Source organism: Cupressus sempervirens, chromosome 11, assembly GCF_028749045.1.
Source record: "Cupressus sempervirens isolate cs-2001-9-10 chromosome 11, ASM2874904v1, whole genome shotgun sequence".
Taxonomy (NCBI): Eukaryota; Viridiplantae; Streptophyta; class Pinopsida; order Cupressales; family Cupressaceae; genus Cupressus; species Cupressus sempervirens.
This window is the reverse complement of record NC_143128.1, coordinates 415,743,648-415,766,781: the sequence shown is the minus strand read 5'-3', so window position 1 is coordinate 415,766,781 and position 23,134 is coordinate 415,743,648. Positions and strand designations below refer to the sequence as shown.

General features: G+C 37.0%; 2 protein-coding genes across 6 annotated transcripts in view; one reads left to right on the top strand and one right to left on the bottom strand.

Annotated features, from left to right (window-relative positions):
- Positions 1–23,134, top strand: part of LOC149530220 (Tetratricopeptide repeat (TPR)-like superfamily protein) — a 108,145-nt gene that overhangs the window by 7,911 nt on the left and 77,100 nt on the right. Inside the window, exon 2 of one of the 5 annotated variants that reach the window (XM_089810291.1) lies at positions 11,013–11,153. The exons of 2 other annotated variants lie outside the window; for them this stretch is intronic. The gene's annotated coding sequence lies outside the window, so the exon portion shown is untranslated. Of the gene's footprint in view, positions 1–8,154; positions 8,348–9,704; positions 9,805–11,012; positions 11,154–23,134 lie in introns of all 5 variants that reach the window. 2 more of the 5 variants (XM_089810294.1, XM_089810290.1) reach the window with 2 other exon arrangements.
- Positions 20,404–22,871, bottom strand: LOC149530221 (uncharacterized). The gene is made up of 4 exons (XM_089808178.1): positions 22,323–22,871; positions 21,749–21,960; positions 21,427–21,607; positions 20,404–21,006 (listed from the first exon to the last, which is right to left on the bottom strand). Exons 1-4 carry the CDS (start codon positions 22,869–22,871, stop codon positions 20,404–20,406), a joined length of 1,545 nt encoding a protein of 514 aa, XP_089664304.1.

Here is a 23,134-nt window from a genome sequence, read left to right as displayed (position 1 = left end):
CATTTTAAGAACTAAATCCATGTTTTTCTAGAGAAATCATCTATAAAATATATATAGTACTAGAATCCTCCAAAAGAAGGAACAAAAATAGGTCCACATAAATCTGAGTGGATTAATTCCAAAACATTGTTAGTTTTTCTAGTGCTATCATGAAATGGACTTTTAGTGTTCTTACCTAGAGCACATCCTTTGCATATGCTTGAGTGATCTTTATTTAATTTAGGTAAACCAGTAACCATCTTCTCCATAGTTGATAAGGTTTTGAAATTTAGATGTCCTAACCTTCTATGCCATATTTTGTTGATATCAACTTCATGAATTAAGGCTTGAATAGGTTGACAAGATTATGTATTTAGCTCATACAAGTATCCCTTTCTTTTACCAATCAACTTTGCTTTCTTAAATGAGGAGTTCTTAGACCAGGTCATTACTTTACCGTTCACAAATGCAACATTATGTCCATCATCTTCAAAAGCTGTAATTGAGATTAAATTCTTTTTAATTCTTGGTACATATTATACTCCTTTGAGTTATAGAGCACTACCTGTCTTTAGTTTCAAGGTGCAATTTCCAAATCCTTTGACGAAATGTGCTAAATTATCACTAATGGTGACTTCGCCATTAACTTTTTTTGATATAGAGTCTAGTGCTTCTTTGTATCCTATAATATGTTGAGATGATCCACTATTAATCACCCATGCCTTACTTGAGACTTCATTTGATAGTGCCGAATACAATACATGATTCTTAGGATCATAGTTATCTTTTTTCCTGGTAATGTTTGTACAGTTTACTTGCTGTTTAGAATTTTCAGGGCAATTAGATCTGTAGTGTCCAAACTTTTCGCATTTGAAGCATTTTATTTTGGATAGATCTTTCTTAGGTTTTTCATTCTTTTGATTACCCTTCTTCTTGAAGTGCTTCTTCTTACCTTTATAGGAATTTGTGTTTAGAACATGAAGTTCTTCGTCTTCAGTTTTCAACTTTCCCCCTTTCTTAAGTTTTCTGAATTCTTCCTGAAGACAATCTCCCTTAAGTCTATTGAAGTTAGGAAGATTGTCTCTAGCACTTACTCCTTGTGCGAATGTTTCCCATGAATCTGGTAATCCATCTATAGCCGTCAGTATTAGTTCTTTGTCATCAATTATGGTTCCTATACATTCAAGTTCATCTCTTAGAGTGGCAACCCTTAGGAAGTAAGAATTAATTGATTCTCCCTTCTTTATCTATATATGATTTAGTTGCCTTTTTAGTGCGAGGACTCTAGTTGCATTTTAAACCTCATATGCATTCAATAATGCATTCATCATCTTAAATGTTGTTTGATGTTTCGTTAGCATGGGTACTATTTCATTTTTTACTCCATCTAATATGATCTGCATGGCTTTCCTGTTTCCTTTACTTCGGATAGTTTTATTAGGTTCAACATTGGGTAGCTTGTATACATTATCAACAAACTGTTTCACATCATTTTCTTCAAGAATCATCATGATTTTGAATTTCCAAGCATCAAAGTGTTCTTTCCCATCAAACCTGTCCTTGGGTCTGATTGTGTATGCCATTGAAGATAGAAGACTAATGTTAGATATATTAAGTCTGATAGTTTAATTTGTAGAGCCTAGGTTCGACTACCAAAGCTCTGATACCATGTAAAGTTTCTACAAATTCTGTTATAAATCAGACTTAGATAATACCTTTATATGCTTGCTGAAGATGATCTTCCTTCTATAGATTTGTATAGAGAGATGTCAATAATATTTTATTATTCTGAAATGTTCTATTTTTGCAAGTATTCGTATGGGGTAGACTTGCTTAAAGGAGTAGATTGTATGTTCTTCTTGTGTGTCCTTTAACTACAACCTCACCTTGTTAAATATAGAACCGAGGCATGTCCTTACAAAGGACATGTCCCTTCCAAAGTCGGCTTTGAATGATCTCTCAAAATTGGCGACTTTCCAAGGAAAATTTAGTTTAATACCTAAACTAACCAAGGAGATTAGTTAGTTCATAAACCAGTTGTCCAAGATAGGCGCTGATACCTATTAAGAAGATAAGACAATTATATAAGGACATGTCCCTTCCAAAGTCGGCTTTGAATGATCTCTCAAAATTGGCGACTTTCCAATGAAAATTTAGTTTAATACCTAAACTAACCAAGGAGATTAGTTAGTTCATAGATCAGTTGTCCAAGATAGGCGCCAATACCTATTAAGAAGATAAGACAATTTTAACAATTATATAATGACTTAAGAAGATATCTAATGCAAGAACAGATCAGTACGATCTGTAATCAGATCAGTATGATTTAAAGTTACAGAATTAACATACCTTTCCATATAGTTTGGAATGGTTTAGAGCAGCCCAGATGCCCATTGATGTGATTGAAACTAGTGTAAGAATCCCAAAGAAACCTAATCTGATTTTTCTTTTTAGATTCAATCTGTTTTGAAACTTTTTGACAACAATGACTCAATGTAATGTCCCTCCCTTTTTTAGCCAGTGTCAAAGGATGACTTGTTAGCCTATTATTGTGTCCCTTGCAGGGTAATTATTGTGTATCGAGGGGCTTCTGAGGTAGAGGTTTGGTTATGGGAGGTTCTTGTCTTCTCCACAATTCAGTACGTTCTAGTTTGGTCTTTGTTTGACTCAAATTGGACTTTGTTTGGGCTTAGTTTCATGTGTTTACTATTTATGGTAAGCCTGGTGATGATTGAGAGGAACCTTTTCTATTTTTGGAAAGTGCATTCAGTCATGTGGGGAAATAATAGGCATTACTCTTGGTTCAGATGGCATATTTAAAGCGTAAGTATTTTGGGAGTTATTATCATTTTAGTAGCCAAATTATGAAAAAAATATTAAATGACTTATTATAAAGTTATAGATTAAGTTTTAACTTTATAATTTCACTTAAGTTGAGGGTTGAGTTATCATTGGAAGGGGTCATTTATTCAATTAATTCATGGAAGCTTAAGCCAATCTATTAATAAAAGTATTTTAGTAAATGGATTATTAGAGGGAAAAAGTATATTTATTTATCCCACATCGGCTGGAAAAGTGTGTGCATTCTCCCGCAATAGTTATAAAAAACCCACATGACTTCTTTTTCATTATGTTACTTACGTTTTGTGAAATCGGTGTTGAAAGTCAAGGGTTTTCAGTTTTCCTCAGCTTGTAGAATTGTGAATTCATTGGGTTTCAGGCACTTTGAGTTGGTGAAAGATCCAATGAAATTGTCATTTTAGCTATGGCTTCATCCAAGCCCTAGGATTGGTGATAAATGCTTTGAATTTCGTGAAGTGTGGTATTGGTTTCAATTGATATCAAGAAGAGGTGATAGATAGTAAACAATAGATTGAATTACAGCCTTTGGTCAAGTTATTTGCAGTGTTTTCTATCAGCCGTCCCAATATTGCAGCCACATAAGCTTCAGACTTGACACCAAGATCTCTACATTGAATGCATGGTGATTGTGATGTATTCTTTCACTACAGATTTTGGCACCATGGAATATTCTTGCATTGTGCAGAGATTGTTATAATTTTTTGAGTCAAATTTCAATGCTACGACTTCATATCAGGTTCTCATAATTGTTGTTAAATCATTTGGAATTAAAGATAAAATTTCTGTATCTTTCATGTCCATTAAAATAGTATTAGATTTCAATGCTGCTATCATTTGTTAATCTGATATATTTGCCAATCTGAAATCAAATGGTCGTATGAAGACATGATATAAATATTGCCATGGTTCATGTACTAAGTTTGTAACAGCTAACCTATAAATCCAAGTTTATAACTGAGGGATTCTATTGTGTCAAGAGATGTACACCAAGTGTTTGACGAACTGTCTCTGTGATATAAGTGATTGCTTCAGCTTGTTATGACTATACAACTGTTTTGACAAAATTTCTATGCATGGTGCTTGTGACAAACTTAGAAATATTGAAGAGATTTTACTTTGCCAACTGTTTGACAAAATTCCTCCAAGACCATTCGAGTATTTAAGGATAGAACTAGCAGGGGTTCTTACAATGGTATCAGAGCGGTTTCCTGCCATCCTGTTGGGGAGAATCATTGAGCTCACACGTTTCATTTTGAGTGACCAACACTCTTGTAGTTGTTTCAGTTATAGAAAAATCAATTAAACAGGGAAGCTAGTTGAATGGCATGATAATTTCTAGGAAGCAGTCAAATGCCATAAAGAAAAACTTGGAGAAGATTAAGCAAAATAAGAAAAGGATGGATGAATTGCTTTCAAACCCGGCAACAATAGACAGTTTAGTATGGTTTGTGACATCTTTTTTAATGGGTCTGTATCACAAAACAAAAGGGAAGATAAACAAGAGGTTTCTACAGGTGAGACATCCAAGAATCTTTACAATGAACTTTCAGCAGTTGGCGATCAGCATGCAGCTGATCCTATGGAGATTAAAAATCAGATTTAGATTAAGGAAGAAGTGGGCACTCACTGTTCTGATTTCTATGACAGCAGTCCCTTTTTGAGCGTAATGATGATGTTGATGATAGGGCCAATGTGGAAGATGTGGGTGTCTCTTTGAGTCTTTATTCGCAAGATGGGAGTGTCACTTTTGAGGATTGCATGGAAAATTATAGCTCTAATAGCTCTGATTTTTATGACAACAGTCATAAAGGTGAGCCTATATGGGAGATAGAAATGAGTGGATGGAGTTTTGGGTGCTAGAAATGAGTTATATGATGTAGATTCATGCCATTATAATTCTGATTTTCGTGAGAAAAGTTAGTCATGTTTAAGGCAACATGAGACAACCAATATGTTACAGGCAGATGATGTTGGCATTGGTGATATGGAAATTATTGATGTTATCTATGAGGATGACTCCTGCTACAGTGAGTCTGATTTGTCATATCAGACCTTAGGAAGTGGATTAGAGAATTCATTGGTTGATGATAGGTCCCAGGATCATTGTAAGGAAGCTCAGGTGTGGAAACAACTTCCTACACTAATCTCTTAAGAGAAGTATGGTGCAAATCCTATTAAAATCTTCTACACTTATAGATCCAATATCATGTAAACAACAATATTTCAGCCAAGCAAGCATAAAGAAAATAGACAGAGAAAGAAACACATAATACAAAGATTTGCCGGTGGGGAAAAACCTTTCGGTAAAACAACCCCACCCCTCCAGAACTTGCACATTTTACAAAACAAATAATAAGAATAGGAATTATCCAAGGTTGAGACACCTTATTCCTAACAATCATGACTAATAGGGACCTATAGTTACATTGAGGGTGGGAATGTGTGAGGAGATTGATACAACAACAACTTCTACTCTTTAAGATGAGCCATTCGTTGAGGCACCTAGCAGCGATAGCTCATTTGTTGATGTGTAGGGATGATAGTGCACATGATGATTTTGATCATATAACTTCCTACCATAGTGTGAATCTTGGGTCATAGAGCTTATATGGGAGTCTGAGAGTTCAGAGACATTATGTGGTTAGGCAATTTAAGGTGAGTGATAGTCAAATTGCTACAATCATTAAGCATTATGACGTTGCCTATTAGATATTAGCCATATTTGGTTGGTATGCTCCAATGTTAGATGAGCACGGTGATAGAGGCCTTTCCTTGGCATAGTTCCATTCACTTCGAGAAGCTATTGGTATAGTGAAACATAATTACCTGCAATTATTGGCTGATAGAATTATCTTCTCGAGTGGGGTTGCACTTGTTACGATGTTTTGATAGGAAAGGAGGAGGTATTTCAGCTCACTCACGAGCGAGCTTGAGGCAGCTTTAGTTGGAGAGCACCTAGTTGGTTCTTTAGGTGTCAAAACTTTAGTTGGATGAGGTTATCGTGTAGTTAAGCCGAGTACATTCTTCACTAGCTACAGATTCAGTTCAGCTTCCTATAGTGGCAGTCAGTGATGAGTTGATAGCCATGGGTTGTAGCGAGGATGTGGCTATATCTCACACTGATTTAGGTGCAGTGGATTCAGTTGGCATGAGTACTTTGATTGAGAGCTACAAAGAGCCTCTTGTTGTATGAGATTTCTTGTGATATAGAGGTGTATTCATTAGTGAGTTATGTGACAGTCGATGACAAAACTCCATCTTCTTCATAGAATATATGCATAGTGTCATCTGGTTGGGAGATTGATTCTCATGTTGGGTTGTTTCCCTTCGGAAACAATCCTATTATTTCATCCCATACAATTGATTTTGTTCAACAGATTGTTGAGCCTCAATGTTGGAGGGACCAATTGAGGGTTTCGGGAGAGTAGGTTGATTCAGCTTTGTCTCATTTTGATTGCGCACATAAATATGTTGAGTGCCTACTTTGGAGAGCCGAATTTGAGGAGAGGCACTATGGTGTTGAGGTTGGTACTAATATTTGCGATTTGAGGCTCATCTAGAGGGCGTTGGAGGCACTTAAATCAGAATATCTCCATTTGTTTCATGATAGAGAGTATGTGATTGGGTATGTGAAGAGGCTTAGTGTGACATCTACCCAGTTAGTTGTTTGGCGTCAGAGATTGGAACCATCTTCTGGGGGCCTTTTACCGTAACTACACAATGAGGTACGCACATCATTTCTCTTTCGATCCATAGGTAGAGAACTTGGTTATGCGTCAATGTGGATGGGCTCTAAGATCATACCATCCTTTACAGGATGGGTATAGGCCTTCTTTAGTTGATTGGGTTAGTGACTACAAGACAAATTTCTTGAAAACACAACACATCCTTGGGAGCGTAGCAAAGGATGGAGATATTGGTCGTGTTATAGACACCTCTGGATTTCTTTATCTCCACAATAGGGATAGTTGTGAGTTTAGTGTGCTTTGGGATCCTTCTAGTGCATCGAGGTCTCAGGAAGAGCTCCCAAAGGAGTTTTGGGATGTGTACATGGCATCGAGTACATATGGTTTTACTTTTGACCCTCATGTGCATGATCTCTTTTAGGTTCACAGTTTAGTTGCACATGTGTTAAATAGTGTGTATGGCAACTCAGTTTGCGCAATTTGGGGAAGCAAGCTTTGTCAACTAATCGAGTTGCTTTCTTTTTAAGTTGTTTACTCCTGTGACATCTACAACTAGATTTGGTTTAGTTGGTAGGTTCTGTCAATTGTGCTAGTGATGATGTTATAGGAGCTAGTTAGTGATCATGGGGGCATTATACAATCTTACTCTTGGGATCAAAGTGGATTGATGTTTTAATTGTTTCTGAGATTGCTTGGGGACGAGCCATTTCAGGGAGGGTGTATTGTAATGTCTCGTTTTTAGCCAATTTTAGAGGATGAGTTGTTAGCCTATTATTGTGTCCCTTGTAAGCTAATTATTGTGGCTAGAGGGACTTTCGAGAAGGAGGCTTGGTTATGGGAGGGTTTTGTCTTCTCCACAATTCAGTATATTCTAGTTTGGTCTTTGTTTGGCTCATAATGGACTTCATTTGCAATTAGTTTCATGTACTTAATATTTACAGTAAGTTTGGTGATGATTGAGAGGGACCCTTTCTATTTTTGTATAGTATATTTGGTCACATGGGGAAATAGTAGGTGTGACCCCTGTTTCAAATGCCATATATAATGGATAAGTATATTGGGAGTTATTATATTTTTGTATCCAAATTATTATTAAAAGTAAAACATTAAATGGCTTATTATAAAGTTATAATTTGACTTTATAATCACTTGAGGGTTGAGTCATCGTTCAAAGGGGCTATTTATTCAATTAATTCATGGAATCTTAAGCCAAGGTATTAATAAAAGTATTGGAGTAAATGAATTATCAAAGGGAAAAGTATAACTATTAATCCCCCATTGTCTGGAAAGTTGTGTGAGTTCTCCCACAGAAGTTATAAAAAAGTCACATAAGTTCTTTTTCATTATGTTACTTATGCTTTGTCAACTTGGTTTTGTAAGTTGAAAGCCAAGGGTTTTCAATTTTCCTTAGCTTGTAGAATTGTGAATTCTTCAGGTTTCAGACACTTTGAGTTGGTGAAAGATTCAATGAAATTGTGCGTTTTGGCTATGGCTTCATCCAAGAGCCATGATTGGTGATAAATGCTTTGAATTTGGTGAAGTATGGTATAGGTTTCAATTGATATTAAGCAGAGGTGATAGATAGTAAAAACAGGTTGAATGATAGCCTTGGTCAATTTATTTGCAGTGCTTTATAGCAGCCGTCCCAGATATTGCAGCCACATAAGCTTCAAACTTGATGCCGAAACCTCTGCATTTTAACGCATGGCGATTGTGATGTATTCTTTCATTTCAGATTTTGGCGCCTTGGAATATTCTTGCATTGTGTAGAGATTGTGATCATTTTTTGAGTCAAATGTCAGAGCTGCGACTTCAACCAGGTTTTACTAATTGTTTTGAAATCATTTGGAATTAAAGATACAAATTTGTAACTTTTATGTATGTCCATTAAACTAGTATTAGATTTCAATGCTGCTATCATTTGTTCATCTGATATATTTGCCAATCTGATTATATGTAAATCTGAAATTAAATGGTTGTATGAAGACATGACATAAATATTGCCACGGTTCATCTACTAAGTTTGTAACAGCTAAGCAGTAAATCCAAGTTTACAACAGAGGAATTCTATTGTGTCAAGAGGGGGTACACCAGGTATTTGACGAATTGTCTTTGTGATATAAGTGATTGCTTCAGCTTGTTATGACCATACAACAGTTTGACAAAATTTCTATGCATAATACTTGTGATCTTTGTAGTGTTTGTGACATGAACATAGAAAAATTAAAGAGACTTTACTTCGCCAACTGTTTGACAAAATTCCTCCAAGACAATTTGAGTGTTTAAGGATAGACCTAGTTGGGGTTCTTACACTCAAGATGTAGATTGTCATAACTTGAATTATAAAACTTCATAAAATCAATATAGTTTGGAGCCTAGGCTTTCATACCAATGTAAGAAATCCCCCCAACAAAAACTGAATTGATATCTGTCTAGGTTCACCTCATTTGGTCTGGGGGCCTGGTTTAATTGGCGAGTGCTTCTTGTGGTAGGCATGAGGTCTTGTCTCCCCTCAACCCAATTGGTATTGGAGGGCATGTTGCGCCAGCATCACCAGTCATGTTGAAATGTTAACTAATGTGGGGGCTACTGATTCCTAGAGTCTAAAACAAAGTTTCAATCCATTTACAAAATTTGACAACAATTTCTAAAGACTTATACTATCACAAGTCGAACTATAAGACCCCATAAAGCCAGATTTCTGTCCCAGTGCATGCAGATTACTTCATTCAATCAAGTAAAAAATTTGTAATTGGTGAAAACTTAATGCTTGAGACTTTTCACAAAATTTTTTATACAAGTTTAATCATATCATAGTCTGGTGCTAAATTAATGGAATGAAATATTGTTCAACAATTTGTGTCACAATTCTTTATTTTTGCATTTTTAACCTTCTATAATAAAATTATGATGTTTTCCTCATTATAACACTATCAATGAATATAACCTCCATTTACAATATCATATGCATCTCCATAAAAAGATAATTATCAACAACAATACAACTTAATAAAATTAGATCTACTTCTTAGGGAGATATTTACAGCATTAGAATTACAATTCTCTGTGACTTCAAGCAGGTTATTATAGATTCTTGTTTTGGTGTTCACAATCACAACTAATAGATTCCAATAGTATAATAGTAATTACTTTGCAACAAAGTTGCTTAACATGCAGATGACATATTTGTTATGCTCTTGCCGATTGGAAAAGCTTGTTGAAGTAGCTCCAAGCATTGTTGGCCTTTACCACCCCCCAACCTTAAGGCACAAGAGAGGTAATCACATGAAGTTAATATATTTTTGACATGTTTGATTTACTTGTTAATCTTCTGACATAATCATAATGTAATGCACCTAATAATTAGTTAATGATAACACTAATACAACAGGAAACCTTAAAATTTGCTACATACCATCATGCAAATACAAACGAGGAAAAGGTGTCTTCAGTTCTCAATCATTCATTCCCAACGTTTAATTTCAATACTTTTGTATGCATTCACACTTTTTGTCTTCATATGGAGAGTTGGCATCCCATTTAGAGGTGATGTGGAATTTGTCTTTAGAGGATTTTGTTCTCACATGAGGATGTAGGTGTCTCACTTTGTGGTGGCATAGTTTGTCCATGTGGTGGCATCGTGTGGTGTAAGGGCATTATGGCAGTAGTTACATATGACAGATTCTTATGATGCATAAGAGCATGTAGGAGGGAGATTACATTGGAATCTTGACCAGCATTACAGCATTATTAAATAGATGAATGAGGACAAATTGTGGAACCCAAGTTTGGTTAGACAAATATGAAAGATTATGACAATATAGCAAGTGTAAGGAATATGCCAAAAATAATTGAGAAAAGCAAGATTAAGGAGAGACACTAAAATTTGAATCTGTGCATTTGGGTGCCATTTCTCTCATGGTTTTGCAAATGGTTTTCTGAAGCCGTTCATTGTTTCTAGTTTGCATCTTATCTATTTATTGGTGCTTGGAGTTGTAGTCTATATGGTTTTTTTTAGGTATTTCTATGTGGCTAGAATACCTCCATAGTTTTATATTGGTGAAACTGTGATGCTTGCTCTGAAATTGCAATTTTGTAGGTACATATTATTCTTATTGATTAAAACATTGGGTTTCTTTGGAGTGTGGGCCATGAAAGGTTTTCCCCTTGCACACCTGTGCTATGATATATTGTGTATTTATATGTGTATCTACTTTCTGTAATTGCTAAATATCAAATTTTGCACGGCAGTCTTCTTAGTAGATAGTGTAGGAAGCATTTCTGCTTACATTGCTTCCTTTGAATGCACACACTAATTCTATCATAAGTAAATTATTGAATTAACAATTGAATATTCAAGTTTGCCTTGGACCCTGCATATAAATCAATTTATTTTCATTTCTCTGTCTCAGGGATGCATTAAATAAATGTTGCAAATAAAATAATTTCAATTTATTAAGTTTGTCTTGTTGGAAATTTGTTCAGCGCTCCCCTCGGGATTCGTGACAAAGGCTTAACCTTCTTCTGTGTACTATAAGTTGAGTGGTTGTATTGGGCATTGACAAATCAGTCTGTTGGTGCAACGACAACCCCACTCTAACAAGTGGTATCAGAGCTTGGTCACAGGTTCGAATCCTCAGACCCTTAGGTAATGTTGAGGGGAAGATTGTTGGAAATTTGTTCAGCGCTCCCCTCGGGATTCGTGACAAGGGCTTAACCGCCTCTTGTGTACTATAAGTTGAGTGGTTGTATCGGGCATTGACAGATTGGTCTTTTGGTGCAACGACAACCCCACTTTAACATGTCTCGGACATTAAATTACATATCTATCATAAGTAAAATGGTTTCAATTCATTTTGTCTGTATCTTGGAGATTAAACTATGTATTTGTCATATATAAAATAATTCAATATATTCTTGTATCCAGAGTTCTGAAAATTACTGTCACAGAGTGTGCCAATGTCATGATAAATTTGCTTCCTTAGCTATGTTTGAGTTCCTATTGGCAACATCTAATTTTTAGTTTGCTAATTAATAGTTTTGATAGAATCATTGACTTATCAATTCACTTTTCATGATTTAAACTTGTGTAGACAGTCCTTAATCACTAATAAATGGTACTATAGTCCATATTCTTTGTAATATCCCAAATTGATATTTTTCCCAAACTTCTGTCTAAGAAATTATTAGAATGCAAACATATAGCTCATGCAAAATACTTTCCAATTTACATAACAAATGCTCATATAAAAACCTCTGAAATCTTTATTGTAATATGATTTTCAGCAATACAATACCATAACCTACAAAACTCATATAAACTTTTTAGGATACGTTATTGCATAATACATCAGCAATACAATAACCAGCTATCGAAAAACCAATCTTAAACATAGTATAATAGTTAGATTGGATAACTAAGAAAGAACTTGTAAGCACACGTGAGACACTTGATGTGACCTCTCCATGGACAATGGGGTTGCGTTCATTGTCTATTGGCATGAGGGTTTCCATCCTTGGGCAAGATGAAAGATAAAGCTTTCCAAATAAGTGTCCAAGAGAGAAAAATGAAGTCTGAATCATAAAACCAAGCATCCAAAAGAAGGATGTGGAGCTCATTTGGATGCTTAGGTTCTTGTCCATCATCTTGGTGACTGGCTGTTCTAGAAATCTGATTTTTAGCCTGATGCAACATGTTTGATCACCATATCCCTATCTTTGTGCAACTTCAAGCAACTTCAAGTAATCTTATTTCATTCTTTCCAATGCTTTCTTAAAGAGTGTGAAGGTTTGCACTATTGATTCCTTTCATTGTTCCCTTCACCTTTTCGACACCTTTAATTTTCCACATGGTTTCTTCAATGTTTTTATGGGTTTTGTCAAAATGCACTAAGACTACAATAACCATATCATTTGATACTTTCAACTTATCCTCCAAATTATATACTCCAAAATCATAAACTTGAAATAAAATTTCTGATTGGTCCTTCAAATTAGCCCCTATAGTAACAACATCTTGCTCTAGATTTTGAATTCTCGATTCATTTTTAACTGCACCATTTTCAAAATTTCCCTCTATCCTCATTTGTATTGTCTCATCAACTATTACATCATTGTTTTCAAATAGTCCATTCTAGAGTAACGAGACTCGCCGCGAGTCGGATGAGTCGTCCGAGTCAGCGAGTCGAGTTACCTCAGCCGGGTCAAAATGACCCGTGACCCTGACTCGGCAAGTCAACTGAGCTGACTTGCTTGACTCAGCCGACTCGCCTGACTTGGCTCGGTGACTCAGCTGACTCATTTGACTCGTTTGGTTTTTGATTTTTGTTTTCAAAATTTTCTTAATAGATCTAAAATTTACCTTTGTACTTACGTAATCTAATAGCCCCTATTTTTATTGCGCCAAATTTTTTGAAAATTCATTGTGAAAATATTTTAAACTGAGTTGTATTGTTAGGGTTTTGTGCTTCATTTATTTTCAGTTTCCAGAAAAGACCCTAACCTGGTTGTTTTTTCCCTAGCCCAGTATTGAAAATCTTGCCCTAGTGGAATAATGTGATATCCTAAGGTTGTGTCTACACCCTTGTCATAAAAAATTTCATTAAAGTCTGCAATCATTTTACCCTTACCCCAAGTTCTAGTCTAAGTGGGAGATTGTATGTCATTCAAATCATGTGATACGATCTTACAATCAAGGGTTAGGCGTCTAGTCATGAACTTAAAATCTCCCTCTCCCGATGTTACAATATAAGGGTTAGCGGAGGATTGTAGGGGTAAAGTTTGAGTCTTCCGATCTTAAGATATGTTATATGGTCGTAGCATCGCAAGTGTTCAAAATGAGGTCTCCGATCTTACGATTCCTCTTGTGTTGTGTCATCTTAAGTATTTGATGGAAGGGTTAAAATCAAGGTGTACGATGTTACAAGAAATAGGTGATCATGGGATCGTAAAAGAAAAAATGGAGGCTCACGACCATGTGATAAAGTGGTGATCGTAAGATTGCAAGGACATAAAAGAGCAAAAGGTTAAGTAAGTTTTGATCTTATGACAAAGGGAAGATCAAGGCATCATGAAGGTTTTCAAGAAGACTTTCGAAGATATGAAAAGGTCATGATCGTAGGATCGTGGAAGCAAATTTTGGGATGTTCGATGACACGATAAAGTGACGATCGTAAGTTCGTAAAGATCAGATGATAAAGTAAGGTGGGGCCAGGCACATTTGCATGAGTTTTTAAGACACGTGGCAAGTCAAATCTTCTGATGCTATGACAAGCAGTAGATCATAAGATCTCAAGGACAAGTTCAAAGCTTTACGAAGCTATGAAGCAGTGTTAGATCGTGAGATCATGAAGATGAAAATTGATGCTTCCGAGGCTACGATATAGAAAGGATAACCGTTGTCGTGTGGTCATAGGCTAATGATAGCTGCTAAAGGTAACCTCCAATGCTACAAAGTCAGTTTACTGACTGTGGTTGAGAGGTCGTGTTGGTTCCCAAAACTGCAGATTGGAATCCTACGAGTCTTGCCAATTTGATGCTGGGATATCCAACTAGTTATGGCCAACTTGATTGGATTGATCAATGTGATCCAAATCCCCTGAGCTTCTCGCTCTGCAAAACCATGGCAAGTGTACCTAATCCTGGACAACAACCTTAAATCCAAGATGCTTAAAGTAGATTGATTAGAATGCGAATGCGATGAAAGTTTTCCTAACAACAAGAATTACAGAAAACTTTAAACTTGCAAATAATGAATTAATAATAATAAATGAATATATGAATGTTTTTTTTACAAGGAAGTACAGATTAATGCAACAAATGAATATATTAATTCTTCAAAGGAAAGATATGATATAATTGCTAGCGTATGGATTGCGAATTATGAAAAATATAAAGACCAGTGCCGAAGGGCGATAAGAGTCAATATTATAAGTTTAAAACGTACAACTTTATAAAATTTTACGCACATTAATTATAAACAATTTAGTAATCAAGATGCGACAGATCAAATATATGGACGCAATTTTAAAACAGTTTGGAATATTGCAAAACAAACCCTAAGAGTTTTTGATTGTAGACTAGTAAGAGTTAGATTCTATTTAATTTGTTAAAACATTTTGATATATTTGAAATTCTAAATTGATAAGTTTTTTATAGTGCATTTAATTTCCTTAAAGATTTCAATCTCTCGAAATTATTTTATAAATCTTAAATTGCTTTATAAAGATTTGATCTTGTAGAAGCATTCTATATTTTTCTTTAAGCTTTTTCTGCAGATTCAATCTTTGGTGACGTATACTCTGCTGGAAGGAAGAACTCAGATACTTGAAGTCCTCCATTTGGAGGTGGTGACTCTATTGTATTTTGGTTGGTACTTTAACAAAACGAGTGCTCGGATCATCAGTGACTCTGCTGAGGGAGAGGACTCAAAGAAATGGTAGATGGTCTTTCAAATGTATCGATCATTTGAAAGAAAACCTTTTGTTCCAGATGGCATCAAGCCATTGGATTTCAGCAACTTTGATTATGAACGTAGCAAGTTATCTCCAAAGCTTTCACAACTGGTACCAAAGTTCCATGGAGAATGGGATGAATTGGAAATTTGACATTTGGATGCATTCTATACATTTATAGAAGATTATGAGATTTGTGCGAAAGATCAAGTGATGAAGTTTTTTGCCAGAACATTAAAGAATGATGCAAGACAAGCATATGAATCATTACCCACACAGTGTATCTCGTCTTAGAAAGAGCTTGAACAATGGTTCCTATATGAATTTCATGATACAAGCGAGGAAGATGAAATGTATTATGAACATTATGAAGACCAAAATTTCAACATGGAAGAGGATCCTGACATGTCTCCACTTAATGCCTTTTTCAATTTGGAAAGGTATGAGAGTGAGGCTTCAACACATTTGTTTTTGAGGGTGATGAACACTTATCGTGAGATCCTGTCGAACCTCAAACCTCCTTACATGGAATTTCTAAACAAATTTTTTAAGTTGAGAATCTCGCCAAAGGACCCTGACGTGAAGCTTCTTCTTAAAAAATTGGTTGAAGCTATTAAAGATGAAGAAAAAGATACCAAAGTAAAATGAGAACATAATGATGTTTTAGATTCAAATGTAGAAGAAATTGAAGAAGAATCTGATCATGATGAGATTGGTAAGGAATTAGATTGTGAAGAAAATGGAAATGATGAAGAGGATTCTTTCAGTGTGGATGAGATTTCGACCTTGTTAGACATGGAATATCAAAAGTATGTTGAAAAGGGTGGTCAAATTTTTCTTCCTGTACACAAAGAAAATCAGATCAAGGAGAAACAAATTGATGTGTCCTATCACTATGAAACATTTAATGAACAAGAAAATCTGTTCATCTCTAAAAATCCATATCACTTTCATGAGGAGGAAAACAATGAACCAAAAGGGGCATACATTTCTCAGAAGGATGACATGTTGGTTGAAGATGTGCATTATGGTTTAAGTATAGAAAGAGATCTATTTGGATACAATTTTAAAGAATTTTCAGATTCCATATATGATGAACTAGCAGAAGGTAATGAAGAATATAGCTCTTATATATTTCTTGAGGACAATATGAACATACATGAAGAAGAAAATGCATCCAGGGAGGATTAAAAAATCTTTTCAGATCTTTTATGCTGTGAAATAATAGAGAATCTTGACAGAGTATTTTATGGAGATGAAGTAGAACAATATGTGGCATATGAACACAAGGAAATGTTATCTCACGGAGATATGCCCGAGCATTCTATGTTCAGTCCATTGTTTGAAGAAGGTATTTTATGCTGTCAAATATATCAACATTATGATGAAGATAACATACCTAAAGACGATATTGAAGTTGACACAATTCATGATATGCATTTAGAAGATGAGACATCTTCCAATTCATCCTATGAGCAAGAAATACAATCATATGAGCATGGTTCCAGATATCTTCCAAGTTTCATATTTGACCAAATTCTTGGTAAAAGAAAAGTTTCATCCCTTGAAGAAGAGTCATTTTCAAAACCTTTTAATGGGAGGAATCAACATTTGGAGTGTGGAGATAGAGAAGATTGTATACAAGAGGACAACCAAGCAAAGAACATTTTTCTTGATACTTTTATGACAGATCAATTGCATGACATCGGAGATCTTGCATTTGATGAAAGATATAATGCCCTTGAGGATTGCTTTCACGAAGCAGAGATAGTAAGTATTGCGCATAAGAATGATGCAGTTGATACAAGTATGAAGTATGGGCAGCATACTGAGGTAAGTATCCCTGAAGAGTCTATGATAATATTTGTTAATAATATGCTTAGGGAAATGTTCTCAAGTTTTCATCGTGTTTCTTTTGAAGTGTTTTCTTCTATGTATACTAATCAAATGAATGATGCAAGAGGTCAGATATTTGGACTCGGTGATAATGAAATTCATTTCTTTGATATTGATCTTGTTAATAAGACAAAGATAAATTCTAATCTGAAACAAGTGATGAAGGAAGATGACAGATTATGCAGTGGTTTGAATTCGTTCGCACAATTAATCAGGCAAAGAAAACATAAATGACAGGAGTCTAGAAAGCAATGATTCTGCAGTGATGAAGTTGAGCGCTAAGAAGAAAAGTATTGTGCAACTGGATGTTGTCTATGAAATAACAAGAATATTGTTATATTGTGTTGTTGCACAATAGTAATTACAAAAACAATTAAAACTGCGCCTTTACCAACTGACAGATATTAAAAATGGTTTCAACTAATCGTATGATGTCCTCTGCAACAACCACCAATATTGAGCAAGTCACATACTCCTCCGTGAAATAATGGTAGCAAGACGTACAAGAAGCATATCCAGTCTATGGAAATCCCAATTTAGAGACATGCAGATAAAAGTAATCATCATGGGTAGAAGAATAAAATTGTTTGAAATGTTTAAGTTTCTTAATGGATAAGGGAACTTGATAAACAAAATGGCATACCAATCACTTCATGAATTTTCTTGAGTGTACATGAATAATAAAGTTACATTCATTTCAAGAGTGAATAGCAAGGAGTTTTGTGTTGATTGCCACCAATCATTAAGGAACTTTTATTAATATTTAATATCTAATGTCTTGTCGTATTTGTTGTAGGCCTGGAGATATATGTGGGAAGGTAGAAATGATGGAAAGTTACCACTACTATCCCTGTTTATGATGCGAGGATGATTTAGTAACATATGCTGATAATCTCCACACTTTCTGGTTACTCAGCGCTAAATAATGTTCATGAAGGCCCAATACTTGTCATGAATGCATTAGATATGTAGTAGGAACATCTTCAGAATGTTGCCCGACTAAGTTTAGAAGAGCCTGTGCATATTTAGCGAATGGATGTTGCATATTTACAAGAGGAGTTTCATTTTATTTTGAGCCTTTTCAGCATTCATCGAAGGTTCAGGAACATCCACGGAGAAGAACAAAGTTGTTCTAGAGGAGTAAAGATTGATGGATTAGAAGCTTTCATGTTTCCGAATTACTCCAGACATTGCACAAAAGTAGGAATGAATTGTTTAGGAGTGGGAAATTCTCACCAGGATGTAACAAGTCTATGGAGATATGCACCTGTGACGGATATTAACAATCGAGCGTGGCAAAATATGGAAGTAAGCATGATATGCATACCAAAAGCCCATGTTTATACGCCCAAATAAATGGTTTCATTTCCCTCGACTTAAATTATATTACAAGTTACATTAAAGGCTCACAATATTTGGTTTCTTGTTACAAAAGGGTGTGATGGTTGAAAGTGTCTCCTCATCGGTTATAAATATAAAATGTAAAATACAATTGAAACAATTCATATTCTTACAAATTTTTACATATCTTATACACTTTGATATATTGTATTCTTTCATTGGTAAAGAAATGATTTTTTGAACTAAGCTCGTGAATTCAGATTATTGAATAAATTCTTTTCCGATTTTGGAGTTAAACTGTATTGGATGGATCATCCGTAAGGAGTGTCTCAGTGCAATTTTATTCCTAGCATGATCAGTAAGAAATATATATTTTATTTGCATGAAGCTTTAGAGTTAACATATTATATAATTTCGTTCTTTAAAATTATTATTTTAATTTTATAAATGATTTATATGATAGATAAGTGGAAAGGATCAATTATAGCATTTTAAAATCAAGCATCATAGATATTGTGAAATATTTAATTGTTTTCAAATCTATGAGTTATTTGTTGTAATGTTCCGCACCCACTGAGAAATCCTTTTTATCAGTGCGATGACTCCAGAATTAAAGCCGTACGGTCTATAGAATGCAGGCTGGGAACTATCAACTCTAATTCCACAATCGATTTTGGTAGAGGTGCAGGGATGGCGATCAAACTGGAAGTATGGAGGGTATTCTATCTGGAAACAATATGTTCGTACGGTGGATCTGGGGGGAAGCCACTGAGTCCGTAGGTTGCCTGGGAAATGGAATGGCCGTACAGTGATCCAAGATTGCTGTACGAAACTGAGGAAGTCTGTATGGAAGATGAGCTCCAAGTTGTTGTACGCAGGATACAACAGCCGTACAGTGGGTTTTATTGGCAGTACGGTGGGGTATGATGGCTGTATGGAGGTGTTTAGGATGCCGTACGATGGTCTTAGGTACCGTATGGTGCAACACAAGCTTAGATAGCAATATTTATAAGCCGTACATACAGTGTGTGTAGCAGGAAGAGCTCGTATGGGGTTTGTGGGCAACAGGGGTGGTTGTATGGTGGCCCAAGGTTGCCGTATGGTGACACACAGAAGGGGCAATTGACCGTACAGTGAAGTAAAGGGGAGTATGAAGGATGGTTGTCGTATAGTGATGTTTCGGAGGATGAATTATCAATGCAAACCAAATGATGACACTTAGAGTTGTAGGAATTACTTGCACAATTTGCATACGCAGAGACTAAGAAATTCACCAACAAGAACCCTGATATAGATAAGTCTTCAAATTGCCAGATACAGACTGAAACCAACACCAATGGAATAGGGTGAGGGATGAAACCCACCGAAACTGTGCAAGCCAAATAGGGAAGGTCTTTCACTTCCGAAATGGCGAACAATGCCAAACTCCAGCACGAATCCGCAGTATAGAGAGATAAAATCAAAAGCATACCTATCAACTACTACGAGCTGTGCTTAAATACCCATCGGAAAAGCTTTCCGAGGGTGTACAAAATTAGCCGACGGCGACACACTCTTCTATGACAAAAATTAAATTTGGGTCCGAGTTAAATTAAACAATCGGCCCGTTACACAAAAATAATTAAATACATTTATTTCTGTTTAGGAACATTACAGTCCTCCCGTCTCGAAATTTGCTTGTCCTCAAGAAAATGCAGTGCCGGATGCTGAAGGATGTGTTCACCTTCCCACGTTGCATCGTCCAGCGATAGATGTCGCCAACGTACCAGGTATTCTCTCACTGTTCGGTTACGCAAGACTTTTTTGCGTACTTCGAGAATCTCAATAGGTTCCAAGATGAGTTTCCCCTCATTGAGTGGTGGAAGATCTGTAGTGATGGAGATGTTTTGCCTGATAGCCTTCTTCAGACAAGAAATGTGGAAGACATTATGAATGCGACTACCTTCGGGAAGCTCCAGTTTGTACGCTACCTCACCAATGCGACGGATCACGCGGTAGGGACCATAAAACCGAGGCTTTAGTTTCTCCTTCCCTGTTCCCTTCAGTGAGGACTGTCGATAAGGTTGTAGTCGGAGATAGACCAAATCCCACACTTCAAAACTCCTCTCTAATCGATGTCTGTTGGCATATACCTTTTGTCGGTTTTGTGCCTGCTGCAGGTTTTCTTTCAAACTCTTCAGAATGTCCTATCCTTCTTGAAGCCAATCCTTCGCCTTTGGAGCGCGACTGTTGCTCAACACTGTATCAAGGAAGGAGAGTGGTTCGTGTCTGTATAGAGCCTTGAACGGCGTCATTCCGATCGACATGTGATAAGTGGTATTGTAGCAGTATTCTCCGAGGTGGATCCATTTCACCCACGCGCGTTGTTGTGCCGAGACGTAGTTCCGTAGATAACCTTTGAGCCATTTGTTCACAATTTCAGTTTGGCCATCTGTCTGTGGGTGGTAACTTGTGCTCGGTGATAGTTCAGTTCCTGCCATCCGAAACAGTTTTGTCCAGAAGATACTGATGAAGCGTCTATCCTGGTCACTGACGATGTTTCGGGGTAACCCGTGTAGGCAGAAGACTTCTCTGAAAAACAGATCGACGATCTGTGCAGCTTGAAGGTCCGAAGGGATGGCGAAGAAGTGAGCGTGCTTTGTCAATCGGTCAACTACCACGAAGATGCAATCCCTTCCGTTCACCTTGGGAAGACCTGTTATGAAATCCATGGATATACTTTTCCACTTATGTTCGGGAATCGGCAGAGGTTGTAGCAATCCAGCAGGAAGAGTGTGTTCGGATTTGTTCTATTGGCAAACAATACATGCTCTGACATGCTGCAATACATCCCCTTTCAATCCCTGCCATGAGAACCTCTCCCTCATACTTCTGTAAGTTTTTAGGAAGCCGGGATGACCAGCCAGAGGGGAGTCGTGCACGTGCTTTAGGATCTTTTTCTTCAATTTTGATTCAGGCACTAGGTAGATCTGATCCTTATAATAAATGATATCATTCACCACCTTATAACGATCATCGTGGATGTGACCATCCATTATCTCACAAGCAAAAGTATTCTTGGAATATTCCACCAGCAATTGTGCCTTCCAATCGGCTGAGATCTGCTCTAGTGAGCAGATGGTGGGTCTTTGGGACAAGGCATCTGCAACAACATTGTTTTTCCCCTTTACATATTCAATATCAAAATCAAAAGATTGAACCTTGCTTACCCATTTTTGTTGCCGTTCGTTCAGATCCCGCTGCTCCAGGAAATATTTCAGACTATTGTGATCTGTACGGACAACAAACTTGGCACCAACCAGGTATGGCCGAAACTTGGTCAGTGCGTGAACAATGGCCAACATTTCCTTATCATTGATGGAATACAGGAACTTGGCTGGTCTAAGCTTCCTGCTCTCATAGGCGATGGGGTGTCTATCCTGCATCAAAACTGCTCCAATGCCTTCCCCTGACGCATCGCATTCCAAAATGAATGGTCAGGTGAAGTTGGGCAATGCCAACACCGGACAAGTGCTCATGGCCTCTTTTAACCTATCAAATGTGAGTTGCGCTTCTTCATTCCATTGGAAAGCCCCTTCTTCGTCAGATTTGTTAAAGGTGTGCTGAGCTGAGAAAAACCCTTGACAAATCTCCTGTAGTAGCTGCACAATTCGAAGAACCCTCGCAGATCCGTGAGTGATTTTGGGGGAGGCCAATCGAGGATGGCCTGGATCTTCTCCTGATGCACTTGAACCCCATATTGACTGGCAACATGCCCCAAGTACAATATCTTCGTCATTTCGAACTCACGTTTGGATTGTTTGGCAAACAAGGACTGTTCTTCCATGATACTTAGAACCTTGTTCAAATGTTTCAAGTGCTCCTCCCATGTCCTGCTATAAATGAGAAGATCATCAAAGAACACCAACAAATAGTTACGCAATTGCTTGTTAAAGATGCAGTTCATGCATGACTGGAATGTAGCAAGTGCGTTAGTTAGCCCGAACGGCATGACCAGGAACTCATAGTGTCTGTAATGGCAACGGAAGGCCGTTTTCTCCACATCCTCTTCCCTCATTCGGATCTGATGGTATCCAGAACGGAGATCTATTTTTGAGAAATAGACCGCACCATATAGTTCATCCAGCAGCTCATCTATCCTCGGAATGGGGTACCTGTTCTTTATTGTCCTCTTGTTCAGTGCGCGATAGTCCACACACATACGCAATGTTCCGTCCTTCTTCTTGACCAACACTACTAATGATGCGAACGGGCTAGAACTGGGACGGATCCATCCCTTATCAAGTAACTCTTGGATCGTTCGTTCGATTTCATCTTTGAACTTCTTCGGGTGGCGGTATGGTGTGGTTATAACAGGTTTCGCTCCTGGTTCCAACTCTATTGTATGTTCAAATCCTCGATGCGGCAGTATGCCAGGAGGAATATCTATGAAAACCCTTTCATGCTTACTTAAAACATCTTGAAGCTCTTTATCCTGTGGAGGTGTTCGGTGCCCCTTAATAGGTTCCGCCGAGATGAAACATTGTGCAACCCACGCAACATCATCATGCTGTAGGATTGCCTCTATTCGGTGCATAGACACTTCCTTTGGTCCTTCATTTGCCATCCCTCGGAGGACCACCTTCTTCCCATCAACCACAAAAGTGAAGTCCATTCGCTTGAAACTCTGAGTGTATTCATCAAGCGTCTCCATCCACTGTATGCCGAGGATGACCTCCATGTTGGCTAAATCCACTATAAAAAAGTCCTCTGTCACCGTGTGATTTGCCATCGTGATACTCAGCTGAGGAACTAGGTGCATGCAAGGCAGGAAAGTCCCTCCGGCAACTTTGACCTGAAAGCCCACGTGTGCTTCCATTGGAAGATTTCTTTGCTATACTAAAGATGAATTTATGAAATTCAATGTAGCTCTGCTAT

What these genes read in the sequence shown, in the direction of transcription:
- LOC149530221 (XM_089808178.1), bottom strand. Translation starts at nt 22,871, where the DNA reads ATGGACTTCACTTTTGTGGTTGATGGGAAGAAGGTGGTCCTCCGAGGG. An exon ending in TGGATGAACTATATGGTGCG is followed by an intron (nt 21,961 to 22,322) that starts GTCTATTTCTCA and finishes GCATGTTGCCAG; the next exon opens with TCAATATGGGGTTCAAGTGC. An exon ending in ACGAACGGCAACAAAAATGG is followed by an intron (nt 21,007 to 21,426) that starts GTAAGCAAGGTT and finishes GTTTGCCAATAG; the next exon opens with AACAAATCCGAACACACTCT.